Source organism: Plectropomus leopardus, chromosome 16, assembly GCF_008729295.1.
Source record: "Plectropomus leopardus isolate mb chromosome 16, YSFRI_Pleo_2.0, whole genome shotgun sequence".
In the NCBI taxonomy this organism is placed as follows: domain Eukaryota; kingdom Metazoa; phylum Chordata; class Actinopteri; order Perciformes; family Serranidae; genus Plectropomus; species Plectropomus leopardus.
The window spans coordinates 25,746,472-25,769,531 of NC_056478.1; the positions used below are offsets into that span (position 1 = coordinate 25,746,472).

A 23,060-nucleotide genomic window follows, 5' to 3' on the forward strand; every position below is an offset into this window, starting at 1 on the left:
CAGCTCAGGAACAAGCAGCTCACTGCTGCTCTCAGCGTGTCCACATGTAGCAGGTAAGCTAACGCTAGCAGCAAGCTAGATAACAATGGTCTAAATAGTCGTAACGTTTGGCTAATGTGTTAAATGTACACTTTAAGACAAGGCTTACATGTATTTTGAAGGCTAAGCTGTAGGCTACTTTTAAATTAATGTCACTACCAAGTTTAGCCAGCTTATGAGTTATTATGGACAGCTAACTTATAGCCTAGCAGATGCTAGCTATACCTAGCATTAGATAACCCTTCCCTGTTTTGTGTCGCAGGCCTGAGCAGTCAGAGACAGAAGCGGTCAAACAGGTGAGGACATGTGTCTTTTCAGGGGGACTCGGGGTATCTGTTAGGCCGCCGTGTCCCTGCTTAAAAAGCCTGTAAGGATTTGGGAGTCAGGTTGCCGCCGAGCACCTGTTTCATTGTGTGTTATGTACTTTTTTGGGTAAACTGTGGGCGTGCCGCTGTAGCTGGCTGGTTTTATGGACATGGTTTTGTTTGCTGAAAAGTATCGCAGCTCTCTACTCTCTTATTATGTATTCTCTTGGCTTTATGTCAAGGAGAGCAGTTGTGGTGAGGCTGTTGAACTAAAAATGCCTGAAAAAGTTCGTAGTCATTTCAGCAAGCAGTGAAATGGACACCCAGCTAGTATTTTTTGGTTCTAAAAACGTTCTAATAATGTTATAAAGCGATGTTTTAGTAACGTTTTCAGCAGCAAGTTGTCTTGTAGTTTCCAGAACGTTCCTCCTAAAGTTCATGTAACATTCTCTACATTTTTCTTTAACATATTACATTACAGGAATGTTTCATGAAAAATGTTCTGTAAACTCAGTCCTTAATAACATGTTCTCAGTGTTGCTCTGAAAATGTTTTTCCTTTGTTTTTATATTATGATGTGGGATTTTGTTTTAAATTTTATGATTTGTTACCTCTCAACATCACCAAAACATCCCCAGAATGTTGCAGTCAAAACGTTACGTCTTAGTTAAAATTTAACCTTACAGGGGCTTTATTTGAAATGATAAACATTCTTTGAACATTACATTAAAATGTTTTCTTCGGGACATTATTGCAACTTGCAGGTAAGGTTAGCCAGTGTTGTGGAAACGTTCCCTGCTAGCTGGGAAGCTGCTCTGCTCTCAGGTGCTTGTTGTCACATTTTTTAACTTTGTCACAGTACTCTCCATGCTTCTGATAACTTTGACTTTGACCTCTGTACTCTGCAAATACAATAGCCGAGGTAACACACTGACACTTTAAAATCCAGCACGTGGTTGGTACTGTGTATATACTTGTGTGTGTGTGTGTGCGTGCTTCGTAACTAATTTAGGCCCGTCATAATAGCCTGCACTGGGGCTTACGCCACTGTCTAGGTGCACATCTACATGTGACATTGCTAGAGACCATAGTTTGTTGAGTTAACAGACCAAACAAAAGCCCATAGAGTTCCTTTTATTAGATTAAATCACAACACAGGGAGTAGTGCAGCCATGTCGTCAGGGACACAATACATGCTACAAAAGAATCCTTGTACACGTTTGCCTTTGCTTACATTTGGTATCTTGATAGCAATAATATTAATAACAGAGTTGGAATTAGAAACATCGTCTGGCCAAAGATGTTCATGTAAAGAAGTTCAGATCACAAAGTGATCGGGGGACACGCCACGCTGCTGAGAGATGACAATGGACTGGTATGCTAGGTCTTTATTGCAATACTGTATATTATTATGACATCTCTTTTAGCCTCCTTTAGCTCTTAAAACACTGTCAGTATCAATGCAGGTTGGAAAAGTGTCTGCGGTGCTTTCAGACAAGGCCAGGTAAACTTGTTGACGTGGGCTCACAGGTGATTTCCAAATCATCTGAAAGAGGCGCCACACACGGCTGAACTTCTCTACGCTTCGAATGCATTAGTACGTGTACAATGTGTGAGAGACGGGAGTAAAAAAGTACAAAAAGATTGACTGATTGGTAAGAGAGAAATACTTGGGAGGGTTAGGGAGGGCGAATTGTCCAACCTACGAAACGCATGGCTTTACAGGAACGGCTGTCCTCTACTAGTTATAATGAAAAACCATTCACTGCTCCTCTCACTACTTTAGCACTCATTTACTTCCACTGAAAAAGACAAACAAGAAATGCTGCACGTGCCTTATTTCTTCACGTCTTTAACGCTCTAAAAAAACACCTCTGAATTGATCGTATTGATATGCAACCTGCAGGCTAATTGGAAAAAAAGTAGATGTGATGGTGACAACTAAGTTTGATAAAAAAATGCTGTCCAACTATAGATGAATAATTTCTCATCTGATTTTTAAGTGCAGCTGTGAGAAGCTTCACTCACTCTCCGAGGAATCCCGATGTAAATGTTTGCTCTCACTTGCCTCCGCTCAGTTTGCTTCACAAATCTATCAATTTAGCTGTTTTCTACTTTCCAAATGATGGATTCCTCCATTTTCAACATCATACTTGTAATGAGATTGTGTGTTTAAATGTGCAGGGGCAGGGGTTTAGTTATTAGCAACATATACTACAGCTAATCTACAAGGAAACATGCTCCCACAGTTAAAGCAGTCAAAAGAAAACGCCTCAACGGATCACAAAAATTACATCCCATACGACAATACTTTAGAAGGACCTACTGCGATGTGATTTTTTTTTTGCTCCCTATTCTGTAAAAATCTTTTCTCACGGTTTCTCCCACACCGCGCTGCTTTGATAAGGCTTTCTGTCTTCGATTACAGGATGCAAAATGAGGAGATTTTTAAGGCAGAACCTAAAGGCATGCAAATTAACTACATTTACATTTTTTAGATTTTTCTTTTTTACAGTACAAGCATGTTTCGGAAGGAAAAAGTTGGACAAATCCATCTCTTCTAGAGCTAATATTTGAGATGATGGATAGAGTGTCTTATTGGAGGCAGATACATTATCATAGGAATTTGGTTCAGTCGACATTACTCAGTATTATGAAACACGTACAGCTAGCATCGGTAAACTCGGAACAATAAATAGAGTAGCGGCAAATTCAACGTAGCACATCACTGATGCGCAAGCTCCAGTAGAATGAAACTGTATGGAAAATACTTTGCACACTTCACATTTTGGCAGTTGATCTTTAAATAATTTAAATATATATTCATATTTATATATCTATATATTATTTGTGCGAGGTGTTCATATGTAGTGTGTGTGTGTGTGTGTGTGTGTGTGTGTGTGTGTGTTTGTGGTGCGCACCTGCACACTGTCGTATGTCGTGTGTAGATCTTTTTATAGCAAATAACATTCTCATGCACACGAGTGTTTCAAACACAAGAAGCAGATCCATTGAAAGGTAGTCCAAGCATATATGTATATATATTTTTCAGTGGAAATAGCTGCAAACTGAATGGAACATGAAATTCTTTCTGTGCAGTCCGTGGCGGCTGGTGGAGTGCTCCGCTCGCCCTCCTGTTTATTTCTGGAGGTCACACTGCAGCAGTAGTACGATGGACGGGTCGCTCTTGGCCGCTTCTTTGAACTCCTCCAGTGATATCTGGTCGTCGTTGTTCTTGTCCATCTTGGAGAAGATCTTGTCCACCCTCTGCTCGGGCGTCAGGCCATCCTCATTCATTTTCATCATAATCACTGTGCCAACCATCTTGTAGATCGCCTGCAGAGGGAGAAAGAGAGCAGCAAATTTTTTTTTTTTTAGAGGATATGAGGTATCTCAAGAAATGCATCCATAGCCCCTTTTACACTGCCTGTTCAGGGCGGGAATATCATGCGGTTACGCTGCCTTGCCGTTCTGCATAAAAGATACAATTGTGGAATGGGGTAGTTACATTACCCCGTAGGTGCATGTGTAACTAATCTGTGTTGTGCTGCTCCTTAGGCTCTGTAAGCCTAAACTCTTGCTCCTCCTGTCCTCCATTGTGCTGCTTGTTGGTGGAATCTGGGAACCTGCAGCCAGTCAGTCATCCTGAGGTATATATCAGACTGAAGAGCTGCACTTCAGCCCTCTCTGTTTTGCTGCTTTTTGTTACTAAGCTTGTGTGTTTGTGAGCCATCCTGCACTGTTAACCTTTTGCTCTTTGTGTCTTGATCAAGTTGAAAATACAATAGTGCTTAGATTTGTCAATGCTAAGCTGTTACCTGTTGAGCCTCTTCTATTTCAAATCCAAATCCTTAAGATCATTGCCAGGAGGCTCTGTAGGGGAGAGCTGCCAGTTTTGTTACACCCTTTTTCTCCAGTTTTTTCCCTATGTTGTCAAGGAGTTAGGTTTTAGGTTTATACATTTTCTTTTGGGCAGTTAGCTCTGTGGTTTTGATGTTTATCTGTGGCTGTTTTGTTTGTTATTTTGGCCTGGGCTCTCCCTGATGATTTTCTAATACTTCCATGTCTGGCAGTGAAAGGGTGAAAATGCATCACTTGACTCTTTCATTTTCCTCATTTAGCCTAACGTTACCTCCCTCTCCCCTTGTCAATCTTGGGGTCGTAACAGGGGGGGCAGAGTTGTCTCACTTTTAAGCTGCCACCAGAGGAAGTAACAGTCCCTAAACAGTGTCTATATAAACTTGGGGTCGACTGATATTGAATTTTCAGGGCTGATACCAATACCGATATTAATACCGGTTATTAGTAGTTAATGAGACCGATATTTGTAACCGATATGCATTTACAATAAAAGTGAAAATATTTCTGTTAATATTTAGAACTTGGAAAATAACAAATTTCATCATAAAATGTTGTTTAAATGCCTTTAGCAAATGTTTAATCAAAACTGAGGCATTTATCACTATTTACAGCAAGTTCCCACCAATTCTTTTTTTTTATATAAAGTCAAAGTGAAAATTTAATTAAAAAAACAGCTTGGGCTTTCCTCCCACACTGACACTTTCTTTTCACTTTTTAAACAATTAATTTTATTGGCGATCATAAAACAAAATACCGATACAAATAATCGGCAGCTAACTATTGGCCCAAATAATCCGTCAGGCCGATATTAGCATGACAGGCAACCCACCATGGGAGATTTAAAAAGCAGATAAAAACAACTAAAGGCTAACTCAAAGAAAAAGAACAGCAGCCGTAAATTCACAAATTGGGAAAAAATTAGATTCAGGAGCTTCCCTTCATGAGATCAGCCGCCATATTACAGAGAATAATTGTTATTGCCATGTTATGCCATTGTTATTGTTTATAAAGTGCTGCTGATGCGTATGTTATAGGTCACATTAGAGGTTGACCCTGTTGCGTTAATTGTCATGCCAGTCATGCCTCTTTTGTTTCTGCGATGCCAGCATGCTGTCTTAAATCACACAGTGGAGCAGCACAATGCTGCCATCATTTGGTTCTGTGTAAAAATTAAAGGAGGTGTAAAGAAGGGACTTCATAGTTGCCCTATAGCGTGATCTCTATAAAAAAAAGGGCTCATGTTTCCTTCACATGTTTTCCTGAGAGATGCAATGAAAAGACGTGAGAAATAACGAATCAAGTGAACATGTTGGTGTGTTAGAACGAGGTGTTTGAAGTGGCGTCCGTTTCTAATGGCACAGATGGAGCGCAGCTGGACCACCTGTCAGCCGCCTTCAACTGCTCTATAGCATCTTTGGATGCCTCGGTATTTGCACAGATAATGTGATGTGCTGTCCAAAAAATAACAGGGACGCACAGTAACCACAGCCTGTGCTATTAGCTTTATTGTCAATATGGATGTCCGCCCACATGACCGAACAGAATGTGAAAGATTAGTTTCTGCAAGCATCCACACATGCGAGAAAAAACTGATTCTATATTTGTTCTATGTAAAGATCAGTCAAAGCACTGGACTGCAATGCTTATGTTTGTTGAAATGTAGATATATTTGAGCCAAACTGAATTAGCCAACATATTTAAAATAAAAAAATCTAGTTTTCTAAGGCACCGTGATCTTGGCATCACATCTGAGTGAATAGAAAACAATGGCAAAAGACAAGTTACTGTGTTTGCTGCTCCGTCTCACTATAATATTATCCACGAGACAGGGACAAAGTGCCCTGAATTCTAGATGAATCTGCTCCAAACATGCACTTCTGCCTCTTGTTGCTTGTTTCATATTATGTTGGTGTTTATGAATAATTCGTGTGCTGTCAGGCCCTGCAGGCTCGGCCCTCTGCTGTATAACCTTTAACTAAGTACAAAAAAACCCCAAAAGTGCTGCATCCCTGTGACTCAGCAGGTTAAAAAGCACAAGGCAAGTGGCGATGTATCACTCGCCTGCCTGCCAACTGCTTATTTCCCAGCATGTTTAACTATTCCTTTGAAAACAAATGTTAGAAATTAAAACAGTACTGCGAGTAAAAGCACTCATTCTACTTAATTGCACATACAAGAAAAAAAATATTCGATTACTAATTCTTTTAACTTCAGTTTAAGGACTCGATTGCAAAGTGGCTGTCAAAACTAATTTAAAAATCCATTCATCTCCTTTAAAAAACCAAAACAGTATTCTTTGCTGTAATACCTCGATAATCTCCAGCATCTCCACCCGTGTGATCTTGCCGTCTCCGTCCAGGTCGTACATGTTAAAGGCCCAGTTGAGCTTCTGCTCGAAGCTGCCTCGTGATGTGATGGACAATGCGCAGATGAACTCTCTGAAGTCGATGGTGCCGTCGCTGTTCTTGTCAAAGGTCCTGAAAGCGTGCTGGGCAAACTTGGATGCGTCGCCGTATGGGAAGAACTGGCATAGAAAAAGAAAAAGGGAGAGAATATAAAAATATGCATAGTCTTTTCCATGTTCAAGTCTTTCAAATGTAGCTTTATTTAATTCCGCACAAAAATGATGCATATTTATTGCCAGTAGTTTGTCTAAAATCAGATTTAAATAAGAAACTTTAACTGTGTTAAAAAAAGAAGAAAAAAAGAAAGAAGAGCAGGGTTATTTTTATTATAAAACAGGCCACATTTTATCAAAGTAACAATAGCTGTTTATTTTGTTGTTTAACCCTTTAAAACTGGAGCAAATTGGCTTGATTTCTTACAAAACATAGGTAGTAGACAACTAGCAACAGAAGAAGAAATGACCCAAAAATTAGCAAGAAGATTTTTTCTGGCCTCCATGCCCCGCAGTGACTGGACCCTCAGAAGGCTTTTTACACTTTTTACACCTCCAAAACATGCATGTTACTTATAATAAACTGTGGCACTACAGTGATTAAAGAATTGATGCTCATCATGTTTCTTATTTCTATATTCATAACTTTGGGATAAAAACTAGTAGGTCCACAATCTGATTTTCCAGATCATGTGGTTGTTTGCAATTAAGTGGCAGATTAATGAAAACAGATGGTGCTATTTGGCAACATAATGAAAAGAATCATTAGCATTTAAAATCAATGGATGTTCATTACCTGCAGTGATTAAACTCTGATTTCCTACTCTCACCCTTTTTAGTTCTATCTTTTGCAGATTTTATAATCAGTCTGTGTATTCATGTGTCTGGTTGCATAGTAGGGCTGCAGTATTGAGAAAAAAAAAACAACTGGATGGAAATTTCATTCTTTGAAGTGTCATTGTAACTAACTATAATGATAATTATTGTGTAATACCATATGCTGGTCAACTGTTCCACTGTTATTATTTATGATAATGATAATTGTTTGTTGTATGTCCCCTGGCACCATTGAAAATGAGGGTTCGCCCTCAATGTTTTCCAAGGTTTTAAGTAAAATAAATGATGATGATGATGATGATGATGATGAATGATATGAGATGGTTACCCTAACCTGAAAATCTCATACCACTGCAACCCTGCTGCATAATCATCCATACTGCTAGCTGACCTAAAAAAAGTCTTGCAGATTTGACTTAAAGTTAATAGTCATCTTGGGAAACCTGTCAGTCTACAGTTTGGAGCCTTTTTTATGAGACGCATATAAAATCTAGTAAAGAGACACCAATTACATTGCAGACTTTATTGGTCCATGAAGGGGAGTGTTTTTTTTCCCTTTAGGCCCTGACAAAGGAAGGTCACTGTTACCGACACACAGCAGCCATTACTGTTAGGGCCATTTATTAATTCCAAGAAAATTACACACACCACATGCATCCACACACAAGTGACCTGACTATGAGTCCTCACAACAACTTTACTTTGCAGCACTTTTCTGTGTCTGTATGCAGACCTGAAAATGTTACATTTTTCGATCCCTTAAAAAGTGTGTAAAATGTTTTCTGACACTTAATCTTCACGTTGGGGCTGAATTACCTCCTGTGGGTCTCAGCAGCCCATATTTTCACTGTCTTACTATCAAATTTAATTTAGTCAAAGGTCAAAGTTTAAATTTGGCCGGTGAGTAAATGTTTGTTTAGCTGCAAAACAGCTGCACTTTGTGTTTATTGCTAATTAGCATTAGCAAATGTTAGCAACATGCTTAACTAAGGTGGTAAACATGGTCAGCATTATACCTGCTGAACATCAGTGTTTTACTATCATTTGCTCATTTTGAGCGTGCTGACGTTAGCTTTTAGCTCAGTAAAATGTAGTGCCATGAAGCCACCAGCAAGGATATAGGCTCAGTCTTTTCTAATTTTCATTCTAAAATCAATCACAAAGTTTAGCTAAATATACTAAATCCTTATGATAAAACATATTTCCTCTTTAATTGTGATCGTTCATACCAATACCAGAATTGAATAGGACAACTGTACTGGAGAATTAAGAAACAAAAACCAAGTCTAAACCATTTAAAAACTGTCAGTGAAGTCATAGAGTTACAGTGAAAAAAGTAAAGATAAATGATCATTGTTTTTGTCCTTTGCACATGGAGTAGGTTGTTGCAAAAGTGGATTGTACTCGAACTTCATCTGTTATTGTTCGATGGTGCTTAAGTCTATGGCCCTACGACTCAAATGTTTATCATGCTGAAAATACTATGGATCAGCTAGGATCTCAGAATCGACTAAAACCCTAACCCCTTCGCGTGTCTGCAGTCCGGACCATCCATGTCATCACAGCATCGGCGTGCTACATGTGCACAAGGTCAGAGGTTAATGCAGTAACTCTGTGGTCGACCACTGAGCCCCTGTTCAGCTTTTCATCCACCGTAGACCGTGAACCATGTGGGTGGCTGTGAGAAGCCGAGCCACTCATTAGAAATAACCTTCCACTTGACCTTGCTGGTAAAAACTCTTAGAGCCAATGGTTAATCTAAGCTGAATGAAGCTGCTCTCTGAGGACCCGGGCGTTGCAATAACAGCCTTAATCAAGGAAATGAAACAAACTGAGAGGAATTTCCCATTCTGTTTCATCATTTCAGATAGTGTCTTTGTGCTGTTTTTTTTTTTTTCGCTCTCACAAAAACAACTCAATCATATTTGGATGTATAAAATTCAACATCTTTCACATAAGCAAGGCAAAGGAATCTCTGAAAAACTTGAACTTTGTGTTACCTCTCTGGCATGTGTTTGCTCATATTCAGTGAATGCTGCTTGCATGAATTTATCAGTCACGGTGAATCAGCTCAGAGGAAATCGAATCATTTTAATATTTCATCTCCCAGCACATGCCAACAAATCTTGCTGGTACTGACAATAAATGATGTGTAAAGTACTCTTTGAGGAGGAAGTCCAGTTTGGTTTGTAAGATTGCTTTAAAGGACCAGTGTGTCAGGTTTAGAGGTTCATATTGGCAGAAATGGAATATAATAGAGTAATTATGCTTTCTTTAGTGCATAATCACCTGAAAATAGGAATTGTTGTGTTTTTGTTACTTTAGAATGAGCAGTTTATATCTACATAGGCAGGGATCCCTTTTTTTGTGGAGACTGACATGTTGCACCACCATGTTTCTACAGTAGCCCAGAACGGTCAAATCAGATACCACAGATACGGCCAATTTCATTTCTGTGTTGGTCACCATAGTCAGAGGCCCAGCTGCAATGAGCAGCACCGGAATAACACTGTTTGTAACATTAAAGTGCCTTGTTAAATGTTTCTAGCCGTTAAAATCACTGGATCCGTTTGTTTCAGAGAGGAAGGGACTTTCGTGGATGGTCTTGGTCTTTTGATAATTATATTGACATCATACCACCTTTTACTACAGTGTAAATGCACTTATCTGTCACAGACATGAGGAAATACAAATTTACATGTTTTACTGAACTTTTCCTGTTTTTGTTTCAAAATAAAAGCCCTTTGACAATTTTTCCATGAACAGAATCCCTTCAGTTGTTGACACATGGCATTTTACTGTGAAACATTTGGGGGACCGTCTTGTTGACAATGCAGTAGCTTGCACGGCTTCATAAATGACTGGAGTATGTGCTTTTAATTGTGGAAATACATGAGTTATAACAGCAGGCAGTTCTGCAGCAGTGCTGCAACAACAAATGCTGCCAGTGCGATGTGGCCTGGGCATAACCTGTGGGACATGTGATGCACATGGCATGCAGAGCATCCTCATTACAGCGTCTCCAGTGTGAAGTTAATCGAAAGATGACGGTCCATATTTTTGACAGTATTCAGAGTCACATTATCGAGGTTTGTAAATACCCTGGTACACTGTAATACCGTGATACCGCCCATGCCTAATGTCAGTCACTACAACTCTGTTTTGACAGGCAAGGCGGCATTTGAGAATGAGGTGGTATGGGTATTAGAAGTGGGATGGAATCCTCGAGTTGTGTTTCTAGCCTTCTGGTGAAAATAGGTCTATATTCACTCTCTTTTAGGTCTGTTTTGGTCTCCACCAACTCACAAGGGAAGTATGTGTCTGTATGTGTCACTACATTCACCAGCTACTTGGTAATTTTGTCTGCCTGCTGTTTAGTGCTGGACAGGTAACATAAAGTGCGTCTGTAGAGGTTTTTTGCTACCAGCCGCAGTGAGAAACGATGTTGACGGGAGCAGTGAGAGTGACAGTAAAATTGTTTTCCGTAAAACCAAAAAAACTTCTGTAAAGCTGAAGAGAACTGCAGAGTCAGTTGATTGCTGTCTGTGGTTTCATCACTAAGAGCAACCTCTTTCACATAACACAGTCATTTCATCAATAATTAATAGAAAAAGTTTGATTATAGCAGCTTTAAACTCCAAAAAAAGAAGCCAGAACTTTCAAAGCAACTGCAAAAAAAAAACCTGCTGCAGTTTTTACGCAGCGGGCAATCGGAGGCACGTGTACTGTTGTTTCAGGCAGTTACTAGACTGTTCTACACTGTGTCCTTGTCTGCAGCAGACTGTCTCCCTGTATGGGCCGAGAAAGAGGCGAGGACACTGCCCTAGCCGCTTCTAAGAGTTACCGCCCCAGCATGCACAAACTGTCTAGAGTCACGACGGGGGGGAAGACGGGACATGAATCCTAATGGGAGAAGAGAGAGAGCAGTGGATGGGAGATAAAAAGAGAGAGGGAGAAAGGAGGAGGATAAATAAGACAGGGTTAGACAGTGAGAGTCAGTTGGGGTTGCAGAGCTGCCCATCTGCAATAAGGTCCCACCCATGCAAATTCTGCTGCAGTAGCAAACCGATCAGACTGCAGAGAGGAGTTAAGAGACAGATCAGAAAGGGGGGGGGGGGGGGGGAAAGAGCAAAAAGACGAGGAGAGAGTGAAAACAAGAAAGATGGAGGAGAGAAGTGAGTGTGACAGAGAAAGTGTTGGAGGGACTGTGACATCAATAGAGCTCGCTTGCCCCTGATCCAGGTCCCTATCTGGCCTTCTGCTCTGGAGAAAGCCAAACTAATTTAAGGAAGGAAGCCCCCTTGGGATTGGGGGGAAGGGCTGGCACGAAGCTGCCAGGACGAACAGGATGGCGCCTGATGCTTTCTGCACAAATGCGACGCGGCTTCCTTCCCACGAGCCTCCTGCCCCCGTATGGCCCTGCCTCGGCTCATCTGCCCAGGGCCGGGAGGAACAGGAGGAGGCACGTGGATGGACGGGACGATGGGGGAAGCAAGAGTCAAGGGGAAAATGAGATGGAGGAGGAAAGGTGTCAGGGAAGTGATGCGGGAGAGATGTTGATGATGGGAAGGAGGGGAGGGAGAGAAAGCCACTGCAGCTCCTTGACAATCTGGCAAGTTATGAAACACTTTGTTATGTAAAAACGGAGAGAAGAAAGAAAGAAAGTGGGACAGGGTGATGAGACTGTGAAATTTCCTCCACCAGTTTCTTTGGTTCATCTTATCTGACTCCGTCACATGCAGAAGCATTGTCAGACATCATAGACAGCCGAGGACCAAAAACAAAGGCTTCACTAGATGGCACACAATCACCATCACAAACAAAATTACCCAGTCTGGACCTGAAGCGACCGTTTCCTCGCCTTTACAGCTACGGTTATTAGGCTGTTAACATTTCCATTAGGTCTTATTTCTGTGCTGATTTGGCTCCCGTTTGCCGTTATGGCTGTTTGATATGGCTGTTTGGAGGTGGCCATCAAAGGACAGGCTTAATGCCAGACTGTTTCTGTCCACTCAGAGTAGAGCCAGGCAGACAGACACAGCTGGCTTAATAAAGCCTAATGTCACCGTGTTTGCGCGTGTGTCATAGAGTGTGTGTCAAACAGATACTATCCCAGTGATACTCAACTTACAGCCTGCGGGCTAAATCTGCCCCCCGATAGGATGCATTTCCTGATTTACAATTTTAAAAAAAAATCCCAGAAACGTCCTAAAATTCTAGAAACATCCTAAAATCTTGGAGAAGTGCTAAAATCCTCAAAAAGTCCTAAAATCCTAGAAATATTTTAAAATCCTAGAAACGTCTTAAAATCCAATGATTGTCCTAAAATCCAAGAAATGTCCTAATATCCTAGAAACATCCTAAAATCCTGGAAACGTCCTAAAATCCTGGAAACATCCTGAAATCCTAGAAGTGTCCTTATATCTTAGAAAAGTCCTAAAAACCCGGAGGAGTCCTAAAATCCTAGAAGTATTCTGAAATCCTGCAAGAAACATTCTAAAATCCTGGAAACATCCTACAATCTTAAAAACTCCCTTAAAATCCTAGAAACATCCTAAAAATGACTTAAAATCCTTTAGACGTCATAAAATCCTATAAATGTCCTAAAATCCTAGAAACATGTATAGGGCTGCTGCAACTGGCCCTTGGCCTCCTGTCATTTTGCAAAATATTCCCCCAAGCAAAGCAAGTTGAGTATCCCTGCCCTTCCTTTACCACCCAACCTCAAAACACACACACCCGACCCAAAACATGCTGCTGCTAAATGGAACATTAAAGCCTTTCTAATCAGACTGCAAGCTGGCGCTGGTGCCAATCCAAAAACTTAGAGAGGGGAAGCCAGAGAGCGGGAAGAAGAAAGGGAACGCAGGGGAAGAAGAAGAAGATAGAAAAACAGGAATGAAAGAGTGAGAGAAATAGCGCGAAATAGAAAGTCACACTTAAATGAAAGCCGTTTCACACTGACAGAACAGTGACTGACTGCAAGATCATAGAGCAGATGAATAATGAAGCTCCAAACACTGCACAAAGACGTGACTCAACGGCAAATCCTCAAATGAGACGCTCGTCAGTAACAAACGACAAATGACTTGTGTTTGGTTTGAAAATAACTTGGGAGTTAGGTAACAGCAGTGTTCGATCCAGATTTGTTGTTCGGTTGCCCAGCCGGCGCTGCCAGCTCTTCAGATAACAGTTAAGCTGGACAGACATCTTGTAGCTTAAAAGCTTCCAGTGATGAGCTCACGAAGGTCAGGATTTAAACGCAGTGAAGATTTGTTTACTATATGCACATGCTGTTGCAGTTTGGGGAGCTGCAGATTGCATGTAACTGGATTACTGTTATCTGAGTACTAAAAAAAATGGTAAATATAAGCCTTTATAAGTGTAACTGATCCGAGGCAGCACACAGTGAGCAGTTCTCTGCTCTCTCTGGCTCTCTGCAGCATCCTGATAGATGGAGTTTGAGGGCGTCTCCCCACCCACGGAGACACCCTGCTGTCATAAAGCATCATGAATCACATTTATATTCTCTCTGGACCATTAGCTAACACTTACTTTCACCCTCATATTTGATCTGGTAATTATAATATCAGATAAGTAATTGGTCATTTAGTTATATATTTGGTGTTGAGGAGGACTGCAAGATATGGCTTAAACCTCTAGAGAAAGCTTATTCTTATAATGCAGAATCTGTAGGCAACAATATAAGATTTTGGCATCAAAAGTGTTCTGTTCCCTTTTGTTGTTGAAGTCGTATTGACCAATCATATTTGCGTGGGCTTTGGTTGCCTGCAGTAAATAGTCTGTGTGGAGAACAAAAGAGTCTGAATGCATTGGCCAAAATGCAATCTTGGGAACCCATCAGCTATAGTCTGACAGTGATTTAGGTTTTTATTAACTTTTTCATACGCAGATATCCGTTTACAGAGATTAGCCGAAATGTTGTCTGGACCTGTCTGAAGTTGCTAATTGAGCGGCACATAGAGTGGCACATAGATTAGGCCTGGAGTTCCAGATATCTGCTGGCTACAACCATAGACTGTATAAAATAATTAATGTAGAGATTGTGATGTCACCTATTGGTTTGTGGACTGCTGTTTTGAAGCCTCGAGTTTGGCTTTTCAGCAGTCACCGTGTTTTTTGGAGCAAGAAGTGACCGTATTTGGATGAAAGGGTGGAGTTGTGGATGAGTGTGAGGTGACTCTTATATATGTGTAGATTTGGGCCTGAATAAAATCTATAGGGGGGAGTTATATAAAATCCACCCCCTATACTGTTGTCATGAATGTTGAAATTAGCTATACAGACCAAAACCATTTTTATTTCTCCTGTAAGGTTGGGTCTAATATTGGGGTCTGTGAGGACTTACAAAGACAAAAAGAGGCTAATCATAGTTTTTTGGTCATCAATCTGTAAGCTGTACTCAACAAATGCTACAAAACAATATCATTTTACATTATCAAAGAAATTATTATTTTCAATATGAGCTGATTAGGCAGAATTTGTGGTTATTTCTGGTATGGATGCCAGTGTTTTTAAAATGCAGGTCTCAGAGCTCCACTTAAAATATTCTAATAATAATTTTTCATAAAAACATGAAATGGTATCACTGAATTTATTTTTGTGATCAAAATTCTATTTCGTTTGTGCAGTCTAATCAAAATGATCAAAGTATAATAACAAATTGTATATACATAGCAGTACTATATGTGCCCTTGGATACTCCAAAAGGAAATATACCTTATATACCCTTACCTAAATAAACCTTTTTTTTTTTCCAAACCCTTCCCTCCCCTCCCCACTGCGACTGGCTTATACAGACCTGTGATGTCAAATAATTTTAAATAAATAAACAACAACACAGAAATAACGATGAAAACTACTATCAAGCAAAACAATTGTAGATGTAAATACATTTAATGGTTATTGCTGAAAAAAATACATGCATGCATAATATTGAAAATGGGGGTTGATATTATTAAAATCTTTAGTATATTTATTATAACTTTAAAGGTCTGATCCATTGAGTCTACCTTGATTAAATTATATAATGCAGATCCAAAACCCTCTCTGCATATTCCTGCTTAACTAATCACACCTAATAAAGCCAACACACTGGAAAACTGACAAGCTGCAAACCTGCCAAAACAGACCTCTCCCTGTCCACCCTATCTCCCAGAAAATGACCCAATGAGTGATCTCTCATGCACTCACTGTGTCATAATGCCTGCTCTGGACTGCAGCCACGCTCTGCCGTGTGCACCTCTATTTTCCAGTGATAGCGTCCGATTCCAAATTTATCCCTTCTGATATCTTTCTGCTCCTCTCGCTGCTTCTATAGTCCAGAGACACATGCAGAAACATGACACACACGCACTTATGTATACACACTTTTGGGAGGCTCAGAGCTCATTTGTGCTCGGGTTCCCTCTCCCTAAGCAATATAGATGGTTCAATATCATTTTGCCCCGTGGATAAATATTATCATTACGTGCAGAATCGATGCCAAAAGACAAATGATTCCCTAATCGAACCACCTGACAAACAAACGCGCTCAAGCAGCTCATCAAAGAATAGATTAAATGGGGAATCATCATCATGAAGTATTACAGAGAATACGCTGTACAACTAATAGGATGTATGGTTTAATGCTTATTAACCCTTTGAAACCTGGCTTAAATTTCTTTCAAGGGCATTAGAGCAAAAAGGCAATGAGCAAACTTAGCAAGAAACATGACCTGAAAATAAGCAAAAAAAAAAAGTAAAAAACAAAAACAAGAAAAAGACTGTAAGAAAGTGCCAAGAAAAAGAAAAACAAGTTTTTTTTTTATCTGTAACACAGTTACAGATATAATGTAAACATATAATTTTGTGACTATTTTTATCTATTTTTTTGATAATGTCATATAATCCCCCCAGCTAATTTTTAGATTGTTGCTTGTCACCTTTAACATTTCTTTTTTTTTTTTTTTTGCTATTTGGGGGTAATTTCCTTTTTCTTGTGTATTCAAAATAAATCAAACCAATAATCTCAGGTTCCAGAAGTGTAGATGCATGTGAAAGGCATCTGAATGCAGCACAAGAAATGTGTATCCAGCTTTTAAAGGGTTAATATTTCCACTCATGATACCTACAAGGTCATCTCTCCTCGCTGAGGGGTCCTACAGGACACCCTGCGCTGCCTCTAATGTTATCAACAATATGCAGCACGTTTGCCATTGGCTATTCATCTCCCCAGCACATGCACAGGTTGAGGTCAGCCTGAGCCTGAAATTTGTCCTTCAGAGCACTTGAGGTTCAAATTTTCCTGGTAGCAATATGCTCAAAAATGCTCTGACATGTTGCTTAAGGTTTACGTCATTCCACCGTGGCACCAGAGGCCTGTGTAAATAATGCCTTATGTTTCATGCATCCCTTTGCTAACATTGTCACATGTAGTCAAGCCTGTTTGGAGGAACACACTAGCAGGACCTTGGCATCACAGCACTGGCTGTCACTGCACATGGCTGTTTACACTGCTTCATCAAAGCAGCGCTTAGATGCTCCTTCACTGAGCAACGGCTTGAGAGGGAGAGGGGAATACATGCATAATCCATTGCTGGGGTATTTACAGTGTGCATGTGTGTGTTTGTGTGTGTGTTTGTGTGTGTGTGTGTGTGTGTGTGTGTGTGTGTCTGCGTGAGAGAGACGGAGCCTGCGTGTGCTCTTACATAAACCCTCAGTGACATGGCAGGCAACAACAGAAACTTAGCCAGCGCACTGCTGTAGCTGCTACTGCTTCCAAGCCTGCAGGGTCTGCTCTGATAGAAAACACACACACACACACACACACACATACACACACACACACACACACACACACATACACACACGCACACACACACGCACACACACATGCACACACACACATACGCACTCTCTCCTCTGCACTGTAAAATGCATTTTTAATCATCCTCTTGTTATTCTCAGATAGGCATCTGCTGTGATATCTTTGTCACCAAAGGTAAGCAATTTAGCAGCATTTTATTCCTGAGAATATTTTTAACAATCACGAAACTAAAATTAGCCCTTCACTTTTTTTCCAAGTTAAAATCCTTAAAATTCCATAAGTCAAACCACATTTTGCATACTATGCAGGGGGAACATTTTCTCTGCAGCGGCCATTCAGTGTCTGACTCCTTCATTTCCCACACTGGATTCAGACTGCCTTCACGCACACGAGGGATTCACAGCAAATGATGCATGTATCCAGCCTTACAGTTAGTCATGTTTGTCACTGAGATCAGTCATTCACTGTTCACTCTGCTACAGCCGCATCAAATCTGCTTGCATTACCATTTCACACTGCTGCTGCATCACATTTAAAACATCAGACTGGCCAGAGACACAGTGGCTCTTATTGTGACACAGGACAGACACAGGAAATGTGATCACGCTGAGTGTGATTGTTTACCAAAAATCCGACATTTACAGTAATTTTTTTGTCGGTGGGTCATTTTTAATTTTTTCAAATAGGTGATGGAACAGTCAGGAGTCGCTGTGAGCTGTTAGATAAAAGGCTGCAAGTGATCCAAATCTTTAGCAAGGTAACTAGTTTAAGTGTCCTGCTGTTGTGTGATAAAATATGCCGTTTTGTGCAGCATGAAATTAGATTGCAGTTGTTTGCAGCATAATAGAAAAAGACAGTGACTGATGTTCTTCATTAAAAAAATGTGAGTTTGTTTGGCTGCACTGTAAACACATATGCCAATTGCTTATGACAGCTGCTCAAGTAGCATTTATGGTAGTATCAGACTGCACCTGTCGTTACCATGGAAACCACTGGTGTCCCCAAATCAACCAAGAATAATAAGTAACTTACATGTACAATCACTATCACTCTATCAAATGATTCCCAACAGTAAAACTGAAGTTATTTTCCTTTTTCTTCCTGAGAAAATTCAGTAAAAGTAATTAATAATTTGGGTTTCCTATGATAGAGAAGGAATGACCTGCCTTCTCTCCCTCTGATTGGCTGGTACTCTATGTCTTTGTTGGTTGGACTGGTTAGGCTGAGCAAAGAGGAGTGAATTTGGTTAGGGTTAGGATAAGAATGTCAGGGTAAGCCAGTCTGAGGCATAGTAAAGCAGAGTAAGGTGGGTGCTTCCTCCAGGCTAGGGCGGGCATTGCAATGATATGATATTGATAACGTGATATAAGATTAGAAAGCGTCTTAGATTTTGGATATTAGATAACAATGTAAGTGTTGTATTTTCCTGGTTTTAAAGTGTTAAAGTGTTGTATTTTACTGGTTTTAAAGGCTGCATTACAGTAAACTGATGTACTTTTCTGATTTTACCAGACTGTTCCAGCTGTTCTATTATTTGCCTTTAGTCATTATATCCACATTGCAAATAATTATTTTTCAAAAATCTCATTGCACCAGGGGTTAAAGCACAGGTATTTGGTTAAAAATATTGTGATATTCTCCTTATTGTCCAGCCTTAGTTCAGGCTAAAATACTTTTCAGTTGCTCTTTGAATTCTCTGAGTAAGATTGTTATGAAACAGATTGTATGTTCTGTGTTGTATGATGGTTCTAGCCTGATGTTTTACATGGTATTTATCTCTATATTTACATATTCTCATTGTATATATTGTAAATTGTGTATATTCTACTGTAGATGTTAGTATTTCTTTACTATCCCTACAGTCACTGCGTCTTTAATTTGTGGTGCACTTACACCGAGAACTACATTTCCCTCGATCTTTAGCTACACAAGACACGAGTTTAAGTGATTGCCACAGGTGCTCTGGATTTAGGCTAATCAAGTCATGTGCATTTAAGCTTTGCAATACCACAACCTCTTGCTCCCTGTGTCTGCCTTAGAAAAGGTCTCCTAAACAAAAGCTTGCATTGAACAGGTTTTTGCACAGATTGAGGGTGCGGGTGCTTTTTTTCCTGCTTAATTTGATGCTCCATAGCTCCAGCACCTCAGCTGAGTTTGTTTCCTGGGTAAGCAGTGTTTTTTTTTCTCCATTTTTAAAATTACCTGAACTCAAGGCTCATACAGACTGATGCTGCATTCATGCAAGGTCAGCAGAATGAAAGAACCGTAAAAAACACCCATTGCCCCAGTGTTAACCTTGGAGTCACACCAGATAAATAGCCTAAAATAGCTACTTTTGTAGAAGGTTCGATACCAAGTGAAACTAGATACAAACAGTGTATATCCAATTAAGTTAGCTGTATCGATTGTGTTAGTGTTAATATTGGATTTTACTGCCAGTGATGCTGAGTGCATCTGAGGCCATTCTGCCAACACTTTGTAGACAACCTCTGCAGCAAGTTTTAACAAGTGGAAGATATGGTCGGTGTCCTGTTTGAAGGCTGGCGTGGATGTCTTTTTCCCACTCGGCTGCTTGCGAGATGCTACAATGAGGCGAATGTGGCAGGCATCTGTCTGTGGCTACTGCTGCGTAATCAGACTGCATTAATACACATGTGACCTTTGTTTACAGTCAAGGTCTGTGAGATTGCTTTGGTCTTGAGGGATGAGCCTTCGATTCATGGAGACAATAGGCTTTCAAGAAGAGCGGCCACTTGATCAAAACATAAACCACAGATGATAAATGTAACCAGCACTGGTTATGTGTGTGTGGGGAGCAGACACTGAAGGGTGGGAGCCCTCTTGTCTGACATCGCATGCTGCAGATTGACCAAGAGGATATTCAGCCTGCTTTGTATGGTTGACTAGATATCCCCGCCGCTGTCAATCATGAATGATTGTGTGCAGCTGATTCCTGGAGAGCACAAAATCATTCAGCGGGTGATTTAAGAGGAATTTGGAGCAGACCTGTCCCTGACCTTGGTTTATCTGTGGTTACAAAACACCCATCTGGCAGCACTAACTCTGCACGAGGAGTGTCAATAACAGCACAACAGCAGATGGCACTATTGAGTGTGGAAAAGTATTTCATGCCTCGGGGGATGCTGAGGAAAATAGTTATTGGCATTAAGAAGGACTTTAGTGGAGAGGAAGACTGCATTAAAATACAACATATGTAAATTCATTACAACTACAACAACTGCAACTATTTGTTCTGGTGCTAAACCAGGCTAAAAAATGTTGTATTTATCAGCAGAAGAAAATGTCACGTCTGACTGGTGCATTCCACCAGTGCCATTTTTCTGCCCGATCTAAATCAGAAACAGAGAAGCAGCCAAGCAGGACACGAAGCAGAGTGTGACTCACTGCTGGCTACCCAGTTTGGCAGGTAGACCTGAGGGCTACCCTCTGCTCTTTGTGACGCAACTCAAAGCGAGGCACACTAACAGAGAAAAAGGGAAGACTCGCTCGCTTTATCTTCACTTGCCAGTGGTGTGTCCACAATGGCTCGTCTCTAAAGTGCTTGGCATGATAAATCCACAGCAGCTTGTGCAGTTTGAAGCCACCTTTTAAAAAGCTTATAATCGGCCTGCGAGCTTCTCCCGCCTCAGCCGGGGCCAAAAGACAGCGCCGGAGGGGGAGAGTGAGACGTAGCGACAAAACACCACACGGCGAAACACCACCATTTTCTTTAGCGATAAATTACTTGTGTATAACCCGCTGACATGTTTGTTTTGACAGATTATGTCGAAGCATTTAATTTTAAATCTTGGCCAAAATGCTCCATTAAAACCAAAGTATGTTTGGACTTTTTTTTTATATCCTTTGCTGTGTTAGCAATAGTCAGTTAGTAGAGAGATCTGGGTAGGTCAGGGATATGGAATATTAACCCTTTGAAACCTGAGCAAATTGGCTTGATTTCTTTTAAAAACATGAGAGGGTGATGGTCATCTTAGCATGCAATGTCCCAAAAATTTGCAAGAAATTAGTGAAAAATATATATTTTTAAAAAGTAGTTTTCTGGACATTTTTCTTTTGTGTTTTAATATCTAATAATCCATCCCTAACTTTCAGATCATTTTTTTGATCTTGTCTTTTTTTGGCAATTGTGGGACATGTCTTGCAAGGTTGCTCATTATGTTTTTTTGTGTTTTTGAAAGAGATGTTACACTTTTTCTCAGGTTTCAGAGGTTTAAATGCTTGTGAAAAGCATCTGAAATGCAGCACAAGAAAACTGATGTTGATCCAAGTGTTAAAGGATTAAATCATCCATATTTTTTCACTACATCTTAGCCTGCATGTATGCATAAACTATAGGTTCAAAACTTAATAAAATACAAAAATGTGAAATTATCGGTTATAATGGTATCAGCCACGACAAGCAGATAATTATTGATCATCATTATCAGCGGGGAAAAAAAATCATATTTTGCATCCCTTGGCTAGAGTATGCATCATATTTACATTGTGCCTCCACCCTACAAGACTCATCACACCTCCTTGGCTCTTCCATCTCAAGCATAAATCCATCATTCATGGCTGCTCAGTCATATCTGAAATTCTGAATCTGCATGCAAACACTCATGTGCCTGTGCTCCCTGCTGCCTCAAAATTACTTCCATCTGACTTCATGAGAGATTAAACACCCACAACATGTCTAAATAGTTTATATCCAAATGGATAGGATCTGAATCTAAAGTGCATGCAAATATAGATGCATCTGTATTCTCATGACAAAGGGGCTCTGAAGTCACAGACAGGCTTGTGACCCATTTTAACAGCACCTGCATTGCCAACACTTTGTAGTTCTGCCAGCTGACTGCTGTAATTAATTAGCAGTGCTCTGATTTTGTTGTGCATGGTATTAATGTGTTGCTTTAAGATCAACAGTACCAGCTTCACTCTTTCCCTTTGTCTCTATCCACTTCTCACAGGTATCTGCACCTCGCTCACACTCATGACAGTTTGCCTGAGGGGGGTCTGTTTGGCACAAAATGCCCACTTTGTTTCTCTTTTCCCATAACCCCCCCTGTCTCTTGTACTTTAGATCAGCTATTCTCAACCAGTGGTGGACCAAACAGTACCATTTAGTGAGCTGTGGAAGTACTGCCGAATGTTTAGATAAAATAATAATTTCATTTTATTTTTTATTTTATTTACAAAGCTAGTATTTTTTATCTAATTTCTCAAGAATTAAAATTAAAAAAAAAACCAAAACACACCACACCAATGATTTCAATGCTGATGCAGTACCTAAACTTAACAACTGCTTCTGTTTATTTTCATTGTGGCTATGTCCAGAATAGCCTCCATAATCAGATGCTTCTGATCAACTGTATTTGGAGAAACAATCTCCCTGTATAACTTCATTTGGGAATCTGGCAGCCTTATTATCTGACACACTGTACCCATGGGGGATGGCATTCAGATGCTGCTGATTAACAGACACTCTCTACATAACCACAAATGGATTTACACAACTTTACTAATGTGTTTATCTGACTGTTCAAATCATATAGAAGCAGTTATGACACCATCTAAGCTGTGACAAGAGCTGTAATGTCATTAGTATCATTTTGTGGCCGAACAAGCCTTCAGCTCTCATTGCTTTAATGGTTTTGCTTCCGTAGCTGTCCTGTATTCCTGTCCTTCAGTTTGGACAATTGTTTCAATCCGTCAGGTGGTTAAGTCATGTTAAATTATACTGATTGAACAGCTGGGTCAGTGAAAACAAATGGCAAGAGTGCTAAGA

The 23,060-nt window shown here is 40.2% G+C and overlaps 1 protein-coding gene across 1 annotated transcript in view; it reads right to left on the reverse strand.

The window, feature by feature from the left end:
* Positions 1–1,467: 1,467 nt before the first annotated feature.
* The window catches only part of vsnl1a (visinin-like 1a), a 48,858-nt gene continuing 27,265 nt past the window's right edge, over positions 1,468–23,060 (reverse strand). The window contains exons 3-4 of the mRNA XM_042503822.1: positions 6,514–6,729; positions 1,468–3,680 (exon numbers count right to left, since the gene is read on the reverse strand). Of these exons, the coding sequence (XP_042359756.1) occupies positions 3,483–3,680; positions 6,514–6,729 (414 nt within the window). The 3' untranslated portion in view covers positions 1,468–3,482. The remainder of the gene's footprint in view (positions 3,681–6,513; positions 6,730–23,060) is intronic.